The 13,752-nt window shown below is 30.1% G+C and overlaps 1 protein-coding gene across 1 annotated transcript; it reads left to right on the forward strand.

The window, feature by feature from the left end:
• The first annotated feature begins 10,208 nt into the window (after nt 1-10,208).
• On the forward strand, nt 10,209-11,872 carry LOC132313783 ((S)-scoulerine 9-O-methyltransferase-like). Its single transcript, XM_059812732.1, has 3 exons — nt 10,209-10,954; nt 11,087-11,151; nt 11,346-11,872. The coding sequence occupies exons 1-3, from the start codon at nt 10,246-10,248 to the stop codon at nt 11,655-11,657; spliced, it is 1,086 nt and encodes a 361-aa protein (XP_059668715.1). The 5' UTR covers nt 10,209-10,245; the 3' UTR covers nt 11,658-11,872.
• Nucleotides 11,873-13,752: the final 1,880 nt, after the last annotated feature.

Consider the following 13,752-nt stretch of genomic DNA (forward strand, 5'->3'; position numbering starts at 1 on the left):
AATAAACACTTAATTAAATTGACTAACAAAAAGACGACAGATTATTAGGGTGAGTCTCTAAAGAAAAGATCAAGATGGGAGAGAACTAATGATGGATATTATACATCATTTTCTTCAAGATTCTAAAAAACATGATTCATTATTTTCAATGTGTAGTTATTATACTTTACGAGTTGATTTGTCTGAGAGATCTTCCTTAAGATATAAAATTGTAATTTTTAGGAATTTTTAATACTACTTAGTTATAGTTCAAGAAATAATGACTATTGTTGATTAATTTCATAATTTTACTAACTGTTAAAGGGTGTTTCAAAAGTATGATTTGCCACCGTAAATGTTATGAGCGTTCATACTGGAGAGCATCGAAAAATAAATAAATGATGAAAAAGAGATAATGTTGATAAAGAAATTTTAATTTTTTAAATTGGTAAATTGTAAACTAAAAAGGAAAATATTAGATGGTTGAGAGCCTTGAAAAATAGATAAAGGGTGAAAAAAAGATAATGTTGATAAAGAAATCTTAATTTTTTAAATTGGTAAATTATAAACTAAAAAGGAAAAAAAGAAAACGTTGGATTAGAGAGAGAAAGAGAGAGTAGGAGGAGGATGAATTTAATGACTTATTATTTATATTAGATGGTAATTTTGTCATCTAAAATTTATTTTTAAAATGTTTATTAAACTTTTAAGTATTTTTGACCAAATTATCCTTAAATGGTTACTTAATATCAATTAAGTTTCAAGATTGGTCACTATTCACCTTTTCTTGACTTTAAGGTCACTATATAGCAATTATGTTTAATTTTGGTCACCAAAATATAATTTTTCCTTTTTTTTAATATTATACCTATACATATAATAAATTTATGTCCCTGGGCCCAAGTTGGATCCGTCCTTGACAATATGCACTTTTTTTTAAACTTACAAGGATAAAAGTCTTATACCCATGGCCGGAGCCCTTTGTGGGCTAACCTGAGCTGTAGCCCAGGTCAAAAAAATAATAAATAAAAAATAAAAATAAAAATAAAAATAACAATTACTATTGTTATTTCCTATCAGTTATAGCCCAGTCCAAATTGCCCAATCCATAATAAATGGCCCAACCCACTAGCCCAGCAAACCAAATCTGATCCATGAAGAAGACCTAACCATTCAGTGCTAAGGCATACACAAATACAATATTGAGACCCTAAATCCCATGAATAACCCACTTTAGTGAGCCCTTCCAAGACCTAAACAAGAACCTTCGGAACTGGACCAGAAGATGATGATGAAGACTTGAAGAGTCAAATTAGAATGGAAAAATCTAAAAATCTTCTTGTATGTGTTCAAATTTAGATTGTAGATACATCTATATATATATATAGATTTGCATACTTTAATCTAGGGTTTCAGTTACTTTAAATTTAGGAATTATTATTATTTGAAGAATTGAAACTTAAGCTTTTATACTTGAGATAGCTTGCGACTCAAATGTTATGTTGTGTGTAGTTATATCTTTGAAAATTCATTTGGTTGTCAAAGAAAAATTAGAAAATTAAATAATAAAAATAAAAATAAAAACTCTCCACTGTGTATAGTACATCTAACCCTCTCTAAACTTATAATGATGAAAGTCTTATACGTATAGCACATCTAACCCTCTCTAAACTTATAATGATAAAAGTCTTATACGGTAGATTAGCCGCTTCAAATTTCTTGGCTTAAAAGATGTTTACCATATTTTGAAGAAGTCTATCATCTAATTAATCATATTTTATAGTACTTTCTACGGATCTTTAGTCAATTTTCAAATCATGCTGCAAAGTAATTTTTTAATAGAATTATTTGGATTTTTTATTTTATTTCACAAAGAATATTTTAATAGAATATTATATACCACAAAGAGTATCTTCAACCATTGTGTATATATTTTTGTATAAATTTGATGTGTCAAAGTCGATTTACACAAAAAATTTGTACTACCTATTTTTAGCTATAACAATTGTTTTATACCTTTTGTGTAAAAAAAATTATTCTCTAATAATAACTAACCACATGTCATACCCAAGACCCTACATAACTTTTACAAATCTACCTGATTTACTCTACTTTTTCGCAATTAAACCTCACGTCTCAATCCTCCTCAATTAGGAAAAATAATAATAATTTCCCCCTATATTTTACTTTCCCATCCCGCCAATAACAAACCTTTTCGGCCGCCATCAGAATTCTAACTTAATAAGAAATAATAAAATAAGATTCAAGTATATAGAAACTACTAATCCAACTTATGCACGTAAATAAGTTGCCATGAGATTGGCATAAAAATTTGAGTACAGAAAGCTAAAATAAGCAAACAACAATTGCGATTGAATTAACTAATCAACCAAAAAAAATAAAAAATTTAATAATAATTTGTATAATTGTATCAAACAACAATTATATAAAAACTTGATTAAAATATATATCTAATCTTTCACTTGTACATATTTATCTCATTAGAATATAATGTAAAAGGAAAAAAAAAAAAAATCTAAAAACAAAAACCTTAGAATCTACGGTGATGGTTGCAGAAGATAAGATCAAGCGAAAGTAATGAATCAAACTATGTTTATTAAAAAAATAATAATAAAAGATGGTCGAGCAATTCTTACTTTACCGCCAGTTGCAGATTCTTCTCTATGACGCTTTAGAAAAGTGGGAAACAGAGAGGTGTAAAGGAATGAGAGAGAAGAAAAAGAACCGCGAGTAAGAAAGGGGGAGGAGAGAGAAAATATACTTACGTGGCTGTGTAAAATACACAACCCTTTTACATATTGGTAATATGGTAGTGTATCTTAACAGACTGCTAGAAATGAAAAAAAAATTACAAATCATATGTGACAGAGTATATTTTACATAAAATGGTTTTTTAATAAACCGCTGGAGATGCTCCTAATACTCCGACTTAAAACTGCTGGAGATGTTTTTAATACTCCGACTTAAAACCGACCTAGGTAAAAATATGACGTGTTATTATAAATTCTAACTTAAATAAACATCATTACTGTTCCTGTTTGTTTCCATAAAATACAACAATTTTCTTTTCTTTATCTACTCAATTTTTTATAACTCTTTCATTATCTTTTCAGTTTTTCATAACCGTAACATCTTCTTTTTTCATCTTCTTTTTTTGTTTTTACAGTATCTTTAATGGTACTCAGATAGAAGAATTTGATTGGTACAAAATCTAGAACAAAAATTGCAATATTTTTCAGTACTTTGCAATTTTTCTTTAAATTCCTTTATTTATTTTTTTATTTTTTATTTTTTTTAAGTCACACAATCATTAGTTTTGATCATTATATCAATGAACAAATATCAATCTAATTATACATATAAGATGCAATCCTTAAGTAACTATGCATTAGAGATCGAGATGTAATGTGATATATATATATATATATATATATATATATATAACACATATACAATTTGATATACATATTGATTGAAACTTTAACCGTCAATAAAAATATTATATTAGGATGAAACTTAAAAAATAGACTATAATTTTTTAAATAGTTAATTATCTTATATTTTAAAATGGGTCTCATTATATTTGACACAAAGATAATCACATAAACTTGATGAAATAGTAAATTTTTATTTACCGGGTTAAATAACTGTACTCTTTTTTTTTGTTTTTTTTTTAAAAAAATGATATAATTCTGTAATTCATTCGTACTTTTATTCACACGTTGCATAGTGCACTTAGATTAAATAGAGAACTCGCATAAAGAACTGAGGACCCAGCGAGCAAATATATTTTATTGACACTTGTTTTAGTAATCATTAGATTAAACAGAATCGCCACATTCCAAACTTCTTGCAAAACGAACCACTCTCCTATATTCTAAATTTTCGAAATTAATGTTACCAATTCTTTACCTGTTAAAGAAAAAAAAATTGTAATTATAAAAAGGGCAAATTATAAAAAACCTTAAACTTGTAACATTTTTTAATAAAACCATCATTTAATTTTTATCAAAGAATTTTTTCTCTAATTCTTTCCAATAAATCTCTCTTCTTGTTTAATTTTTTACCAAAAAATCCTCCTCAACTATTTAAGGAGTGTAAAAGAGTTGATATTTGGACCAAAATGTCCTTTATTTAAATCTTAATTTTTCTAAAATTCAAAAATTCATATCAAACAAACCGTATCTCCAAATATTGCAAATAATATATGCACAGAAAACTTATAAAATAACTATTTCAGAAATATAATATTTGTTTAACAAAACTTTATAACCAGATAAAAATAAACAATCTAAAAATTTAGTGCAATAATCTTATGACACTTCGAAACAGTTTCTTTCTAAATCAAATTGAGAAGTGATTTTGGGTTTGAATTCAACAGTTACAGAATTTGATTTTTGTAAGAAGTGTGGTGGGTTCCATCACATAATATGATGATGATATCATAAGGCTCACCACTGCACTCACATAAATTAAATTTGATAATTATCTGTTCTTTAATCATTATTTAATCAATATTATGGTTCAACAATGCTTCTCTTTGTCCCTCCGGTGATCGCCAATCATTCATAAATTACTCTCTTCAATTCACATTACTAGGAATAATTACCTTTTTTCACTGTTGTAGGGCAAAGATTAATTTCCATTATTGGTGCTGGAAAACCCAACCTCATAACCGAAAAATGGCCGTGTTAGAAAGCTAAATGGAATTTTTAGTTTTATTCAGCCACGAGCAATTTTGAACATTTACGATTTTTCAATGTTTTTCCATTATTTAATTGTTACAGCTAGCTCAAAGTAATGATTTTACAGCATGATATTTAAATTGACTAAAGAGAAAGTAAAAAAATTATGATTAATTAGATGATAGGCTTGACTATTTTTTGTTTCGAATTCCTAACCTTTAAATTATGCTACGTGATAGATCAATTTTACCATTAACTATTATCATCATTCCTATTCTATATATATAACGACTATTAACGATTTTGAACATTTACGATTTTTCAATATTTTTTTTCATTATTTAATTGTTACAGCTAGCTCAAAGTAATGATTTTACAGCATGATATTTAAATTGACTAAAGGGAAAGTAAAAAAAAATATGATTAGTTCGATGATAGGCTTGACTATTTTGTCGTTTAATTAATTCATGATATTTAAATTATAATAGATTAATTTCACTATTATGTCAGAGCTCACATCTAGAAACTGTATTATCTCTCATTGGTCTATATATAAAATGACTTTTATCATCATTCGGTTAAATTTGTCTGCAAATATATATTAATCAACATTCTTTGCGCCTATCAAATAGTTGCAACTTGTAGTCTTAAACCATCAAACGTACCAATTAACTCCTCCAACAATCAAAATAGAGCATATTAAGCCCCCTTAAATTGATAAACCGCCGTTAAGGTTAAAAACCCTTTTTAGTTAATAGAAGCCTAGAAGGTGATATAAATTACTATATAGAGAGACATACAGACCATCTATGGTGATGTGGACGGGAAGTGACCCCTTGCATTGTATTTTATATTTAGAGATACAGACTCTATAATTATATATGTATACATATTCTCTAAATATAAAATATAATATACAGTAGTGTGATTGTTGAGTATTGACTATGAAATGATATTTGATATTAAACATTATTTTTAAATTCTGGACTCCACTTAAATTTTTTAATAAAGAAAATAACTCAGTTTGTCTTTCAAAATTGACGGCTCAAGTGTTACTTTTAGTATATTTGTATAATGTGTAACAGTAGTACATCTTTGAAAGACAATTATTTGATCTATTTTTCTTTTTAATGAGCTACTTAACTGTTTCTGCTTAGCCTTTTCCGCTTTGGTACGATCTCTTATGTGTTGATTGATTAACACAATAACATGTTCTTTGTAACATTGAGAGGACCAGTGTTGGGATATATATATATTTTTTGTCATTAAAATAGAAAATCTGTTTCTTATATTTTCTATAAAGTTGTTACTTTTGGTAGCAAGTTGTTATTCTTTATTTGAACAAAAGGACTGAGAAAACAAAATAAGTTTAACATACTTTATATAAGTTAAAATCAAATTAAATTTAATGCAGTGTTTGGTTGCAAGAAGCTGGACCTCTTTTTAAGAACATTATTGTACAAATGATTATTCATGCATGATCGTTTAAATCATAAGAGTTTTGTATGGCGGCAATTATCATTATTATTATCATACAAATGGTTAGGGTGTGGAATTCATGTAGTAAAAATATTAAAAAATAAATAAATAGGATTTGAATACTCAACTATTCCTTTGAAAAAATTTTGGAATGAATTTGACCTTGTATTTTAATTAAAGATGCAATTAGTTAATTATTGTGGACAAATATAGTAAGATGACATGTTTGGTCAAGATAATATATATATGTTTCCAAGGATTAGACGGCAGTGATTCACATATATTGTTGAGATTTGTGAGATTTCTCACATGTGTTGGTCAGCGTCACCCAACGTGCACATCACATTCAGTCCAGATTTAGAAAAATGCGAATGAGTCGTGTGGGACAGCTTCAAGAATAATAAGACCAAATTTGATGTGACTTGGCCATATCTAGCCACCGATGAATGATTGGCCCGACTGAATTTTTTTTTTTTTTTTTGCTATTTTATTCATTAATTTTACTTTTTTTAACCATATGCTTTCAAAATTTTGAATTTGTCACAACTGAAATTAGAAAAAAAAAAAAAAAAAAAAAATTACTATTGTCCGCCCACAATATTTTCTATTCAGATTGTCTCCTCTCATATTTTGCTTAACATATCTCACGTGTTAAAATTACAATAGTAATAATAATAATAATGACCTTATCAAATTTTTACTTTTTAAAAGAAAATCACGAGTTTAAAGTCTCAGTGGAGGCACTCTAATTTACCACTGTCATTATGTTGTGCCTATACTGACTTTCTTAATTATTAAGGATCCGTTTGGATAGTTAGAAATTGATGATGAAAAGTAAAAAGAAAAAAAAGTGACAAAATAAAAAATAAAATAAAGTTTTCTATTCTTTAACAAGCATCATCTGAATTCAGAGAATTTATCATTGCTATTACTTCAAGAATATACATTCTCCAAATTGAAGACTTTTAAATGGGAGAATGTGGGGGAGTGGATCGCATCACTGGTGCCAGTGTCATGGTGATAGAACTGGCACCCTCTCTTACGTTTGTCATCCTTCAATTTAGAGAATGTATCATTGTTCTTTCTTTAATCCAAATAGTTTAGCCTCTCCTAAATTCTTAAGACGCTTTCTCAAAGTACTCACTTTTTTTTTTTTTTTTTTAACAATTACTATTATCAAATTATTTAGCCGCCTAGAATTGTTAACAACTATTATTATTATCATTATTTAGCCGCCGGGAGAAGATACTTTGGAGAAGTTCTAAATTATTGGAAGTATTCTCTTGTCCATTATTAGATAATTTGCAAATTTTCTTTCTATTCCGTGTCTATTTTGTTATGCTAAAACGGATTTTTCTCCTCCTCTCTTCAAAAGCATAATTTTGCATGTTGCATGTTGACTAGTATTTGCGACTATTTGCTTGAAACGTTGGATATATTTATATATATAAGTTCCCCATTACAAGGAACAAAAGGCAGCAAAACCCATAAACACGATTTTATTCCCTTATTCGTAAGGGTATTTATGTCATTCCAATTAGAGTACAGATAAATTACTGATTTTGCATATTAATTGGCCTGCGGTCAGCTGACCCCCTTCTTCAATTGGAGGGACATTGACACATCAAGTCCCTTTCTAAAATTTAAATATCCATTACTTTTGGTACTGTATATGGTAGCACTAATGGCCTTTCTAAAAGCCAAAAATGTGACAGTCCTCTTTTAGCTCCAGCAGGACCATCTGCCCAATAAAATATATCTATATCTACACACACACACGCGCGCACGCACACACTTAGCTTTAATTGTCTCCAAACTAAAGTAGCTTTGCACTTAAAACACAAGATTATAAAGTGAAGGAGACATACTTCCTCCTGAGAACAGCAACTAAACACTTCAAACCATTTGCGTACTTAAATTAAATTCAAAGACACTACACATAAATATTTACAGCGACCTACTTTTTGTCCTTTTTACCTTTCACTTTGCGACTTTATTGTATTATTTATGGCTTGTGTCATATGTAGTTGGCTACATTTAAGGATTTTGGAGTCATGCATTGACAATTTACATGCCCAAATTGAAGTTCATAGTTCAAAACTCAGCCACAAAACTAATTAATGATAGGAATTCAGATAGTAAATTCGACTAATTTTATTTGTTAGGACTGATACTATGATGATGTGAAAAATAGTGATGACATTATGATGAGGTCAGACCTCACTCACATAAATTATTCGGAATTGTTGATTCCAAATCATTATTTAAAAAGTAATAATAATAAAATCATCTAGAGCTTACTATACTTGTCCTATGTATATTGATTTAATCAAATAAGGTCAGTTTTACATACAGAGGATGCCGTTGACATGTTGTCATGCCCTAAAAATTGTCAAAAAATTCAGTCCCAAATTTGTTGCTTCAGTTCGAGGGGCAATGGAGCTAATGAAAGTTAATTTCATGAATTAAGAGGGTTGGTATATCGCTCAGAAGATGATTAATGAATGTTTCTCTTTTTTGTATAGTAATTTTTTTTTCAGTTTCTGAATTCTGACTCAATAGAAATTTATAAGTACTAGCTTCTGACTTGTTATAAATGAAAGTTTTGTTTTTGTATGTTTATTGTTTTTGAGTTTCTGAATTCTGACTTAATAGCAATTTATTAGTCCTTCTGAATTCTGATTTGTTACAAATGAAAGTTTTATGACTTAACAAATGTTTCTCTTTTTAATTGTATAGTAAATGATTTTGATCTTCTGAATTCGATCATATAAAAGGCAAGAGGGAGAAACGGAAAGAAAGAGGCCAGTTAGGGTTTTCTTGAATCAGAGAAAGGGAAAGAGAGAGGTTAGGGCTTGGTACATTTGATGGATTAAACAGAGATTAAGGCTTGCAATTAGATAAGAGAAATAGTATATTGAAATAGTGAAAGGATAATTAGAGTTATTACCTGCCACGGGAAAACTGTCGTCGCCAACAATCGCCTACATATCCATATTCCGAATGAGAAAGCTGAATACAACAAAACTGATGGAAGGAGAGAGAGCTGTGATGACCGGTGATGGAAGGAGAGAGAGCTGTGATGGAAAACCAAACAGATTCAAAAATAGGGCGAGACCGATGACGGAAGGAGAGAGAGCGACTGAAAAGGAGAGAGAGCGTTAGGGCTAAATGAAATGGGAAAGTGCATGTTTTACGGTATGTGTTAATTGGCCCCAAAAAAAATCGACGTAGTTTAGGGCCCAAATAGTAAAATGTTATAAATCAGCAGAGGGAATAAAAAAGGAGGGAAGGAAAAAAGTGGAGGGAAGGGAAATTTTAGCCTATTTTTTATCCCGTGAAACTGTGTGGGAAGGTGAATTTTTAGCCTCCTTCATTAACGAGGCACTTACATCCCGTTAAAGTTGACATTCATTAACGAGGCGCTTACATCCTGTTAAAGTTAACCTTTATTAACGAGGCCCTAATACCCCGTTAAAGTTGACAAATGCCTCGTTAATATATGCATATATTAACGAGCACCTTTAACACCTTGTGAAAGCATTGTTTTACGAGGACTCTATTTCCAACCCCGTGAAAGCGTGTGACAACTACAAGGAACCCCTTATGAACCTCATCAAATACAATTTTTACGAGGCAAAATAAATAAACCTAGGAAATACCGGTCGTAAAAACACACTTTTCTTGTAGTGATGATAGAACTCGCACCCTCTCTTACGTTTGTCATCCTTCAAATTAGAGAATGAATCATTGTTCTTTCTTTAATCCAAATAGTTTAGCCTCTCCTAAACTCTTAAGACTTTCTCAAAGTACTCACTTTTTATTTTATTTTAACAATTACTATTATCATATTATTTAGCCGCCTAGAATTGTCAACAACTATTATTATTATCATTATTTAGCCGCCGGGAGAAGATATATTTTGGAGAAGTTATAAATTATTGGAAGTATTCTCTTGTCCATTATTAGATATTTTGCAAATTTTCTTTCTATTCCGTATCTATTTTGTTATGCTAAAACGGATTTTTCTCCTATATAAGTTCCCCATTACAAGGAACAAAAGGCAGCAAAACCCATAAACATGAAAGTCCAACAAGGTTTAGACCTTGCCCCACTTTGGGGCATGGGAAATTTGATAGGTACCCAAATGACCATAAGAGCTGCAATTGAGCTCAATGTTTTCAATATCATTAGCGATTCAGGCCCTGAAGCTCATTTGTCTTCAGCTGCAATTGTCTCCAAAATACCCACCACCAATCCAAACGCAGCCAATGCCTTAGAAAGGATACTAAGAATGCTTAGTGCAAATTCTGTCCTGTCAATGTCTCTAAGGCAATCCCCAAATTGTGAGACAAATAATGAAAGAACTTATGGCTTGACGATGCACTCACGTGCCTTCGTGACTAAGACAGACGGAATTTCTATAGCTTCGTCAATGGTGATTATTCGCTCCGAGAGGGAACTTGTGGAAAGTCTTTACAAGCTCAAAGATTTTGTGCTTGAACCGGAGTGTGTGCCGTTCCAGAAGACTTATGGTGTGAGCTTTTATGAGTATGTTTCTAAGGAACCAAGATTAAGCAATCTGTTTGACGAGAATATGGCATGTATTTCAAAGTTGTTCTTTGATATGGTGTTCAAGGTGTACCCTGGATTTGAAGAAGTGGAAGAGTTGTTGGATGTAGGTGGTGGCAATGGAACTTCACTTGGGAAGATAGTCTCTGCTTGTCCACACATTCATGGCATAAACTTTGATTTGCCTCATGTAATTGCTAATGCTCTTGACTTCCCTGGTTAGTTCCTCTCCAACTCTGTTGTTTGTGTGTGTATATATATGTATCATTGTTCTTATATATAATAACTGCTTTTGGTTAGTTTAGAATTCACTAAAGTGTACGTTCTCATATTAACTAATCACTTTGTAGGTGTGGAGCATATTGCTGGAGATATGTTCAAGTCACTGCCAAATGCACAAGCGATTTTATTGAAGGTTTGTGATCGATCATTTTAATTACTTTACTAAGATTTTTTTTTTTAAAAAAAAAAAAAAACATATAGACATCAAATGTGTGATACTACGATTTTTGACGGTTGCCACGAACATCATTTCTCAAATTAACATTGGGGTCAATGGAGCTCTTCACAATAACACTACTCATACATATATATTCTTTATGCATGTAGACGATATTGCATAATTGGGACGATGATCGCTGCATCATGCTGTTGAGAAATTGTTGGAAGGCATTGCCTGATGATGGTAATGGTAAGGTTATAGTTGTTGAGTTTGCGATCCAACCACTTCAAAATGATGTTGAATCAATCAATACAATAACAATGGACTTCTACATGATGATAGCCACAAAAGGCGGAAAAGAGAGAACAACAACTGAATTTGCGAATCTAGCAAAAGCTGCAGGTTTTGCTGAAACAAAGATCTTTTCAATTTCAGAAGGAATTTACGTTCTAGAATTCATCAAGAGAAATGGTGGATAGAGATTGTTTGATGTGACCTTCATATATTTGTTTCATTTGTCAAAGTTTGTAAGCTTTTAATAATAAATATTTTGAGAATCCTTGGACATAATGGAATCTTTCCAATTGCACAAGGGATTCACCTTTTAGGTTGGATTCACCGTCCTTCTTATATATGTTTCATTTGATATTGTTTGTAAGCTTTTCATAAAAAAAAATGTGAGAACTTTTGGACCTATTGGATACCTTATTTTGTGCTATGGTGAGTTAAATTTTGAAATAGGATTCTTGTTTGGAAATTAGAAACGAAATTGAATTTATCTACATTTACAGCCCTCCAACTCCCTCACTTCTCTTTGAATATAGAGAGGTTATATCATTAGCTTAATAGTTTATTAGTTAGTGTTTGTTGGTAGGATCAAATGATTTTCCACACCCACGATGGAAAAACACTAGAACCAAAAAATATGTATTTGGGTGGTAGAAATTGACATTAATTTGTAAGTATATTCTATCAAAATGATAAAATGCCTAAATAACCAACAGTTTATTCCCAAATTAAAATTATGGTTCAACAATGCTCTCTCTATCCAATTGCATTGCCAACTGTTGAAGGCGGCCTTCAATTATTAGTACAAATAACTTGGTTCAACTCTAAAATTTTATGCAAAATCATTTTTTTTTATTAATATGTATAAAGATAAAACTTTAAAATATTAAAATATTAAGACCATAAAATATTAAATGTTTGTGCAAAATCATTTGATAGACCCACACACACACACACATGTATGTTAACCTTACAAATTACTGCACCGTGTGGTAATGCAAGTTTTTTACATATTTTAATTTGAATGAACCAAGGTTTTTAAGCAAGTAAAAAATTACAGTCTAGATCTCATTAGTCATAGGTTTTGAATATATATGATGGAAATATGAATAGTAGGAAATTTATAAGTTGTGTTTGTAGTAATTATAACACAGGTTATGAATTTGATAAGTCAATGTTTTTTTGGATTGAGAACTAAAAACTCAAGCTCAACCATCTTAGTATTGTATCCGGAAGTTATTGGGTCGTTCACTCTTTTTTAGTCCATCTTGTACGTGCTTTGTTAAATAAACTCACAATTATAACAACAATTAATGCAATGCTTATACAATACATTTACATGGAAGACAACACTTATATAACATACTACATCTTCTACTGTCTTCATTTTTTTTTCCATACTTATTATTATTATTTTCAAGACAAGAATGCATTTCCATCCAAACTAACAAACTTCTGTATATTTCCATTCATTTCCTTATAGAATATCAAAACTAGTCACCAATTAAGAATATAATATAGTAATCACAATGTTGGGAAACGTGCTAGTTTAAAAAACTTTTTGAGGGATTTTAATTCATAAATCTTGATTCATTACATAGAGACAAGTTTTATGCAAAAATAAAACATGAGATATCATTCAATTAAAAGATTGAATACTTACATCAAGGTTTGAGTAGACCTTAGATCTCTCCTCTAAAGTGAATGTTCTCACTTATTGTAGATCCCTTTTGCTAGATACCTTTTCCATGGATCTCCATCTTCTTGGTAATGGTCTTGCCTTTAGGAATCACTCATAAGACTACTTAATAAATATATTTATTTTGGTACCTTTGATTATTTCTGGTTTGATCACAATAAAACATTTGTTTGATAAAAAATAATAATTTAAATAAATAAATATATAATAAATCATTTTGTCTAAAAACATACGATGGCCTTCGAATTTACTTTGTGATCAACCATAATCAATACAAAATAAATACAAGTAGCAATGATGCAAATATTGAAAATATAACCCTCTAACTATTAATCATATAACTACCCAAAGTGTCGGTCTAAGAATCCCGAAGAATCCGCCGAACAAATCAAAGTAATTATTAATTAATAAAAGAGTCTATAATTTTCTCATGCTTAAGAGTCAAATGTCATGACGATGATAGAGAGCAATTGCATACGACGGCTCTCGCAATATATCTCAACCTAACGCGGATCCAGTTCAAGTCTTAATTAATTATGAGTCCATCCATAATTACCGACTATGAACAATTTATAATTACTATTTAT

The sequence above is a fragment of the Cornus florida genome, unplaced genomic scaffold, assembly GCF_030987335.1.
Source record: "Cornus florida cultivar Cherokee Brave unplaced genomic scaffold, ASM3098733v1 CherokeeBrave_3.0.0_Hap2_Chr01, whole genome shotgun sequence".
Lineage (NCBI taxonomy): Eukaryota > Viridiplantae > Streptophyta > Magnoliopsida > Cornales > Cornaceae > Cornus > Cornus florida.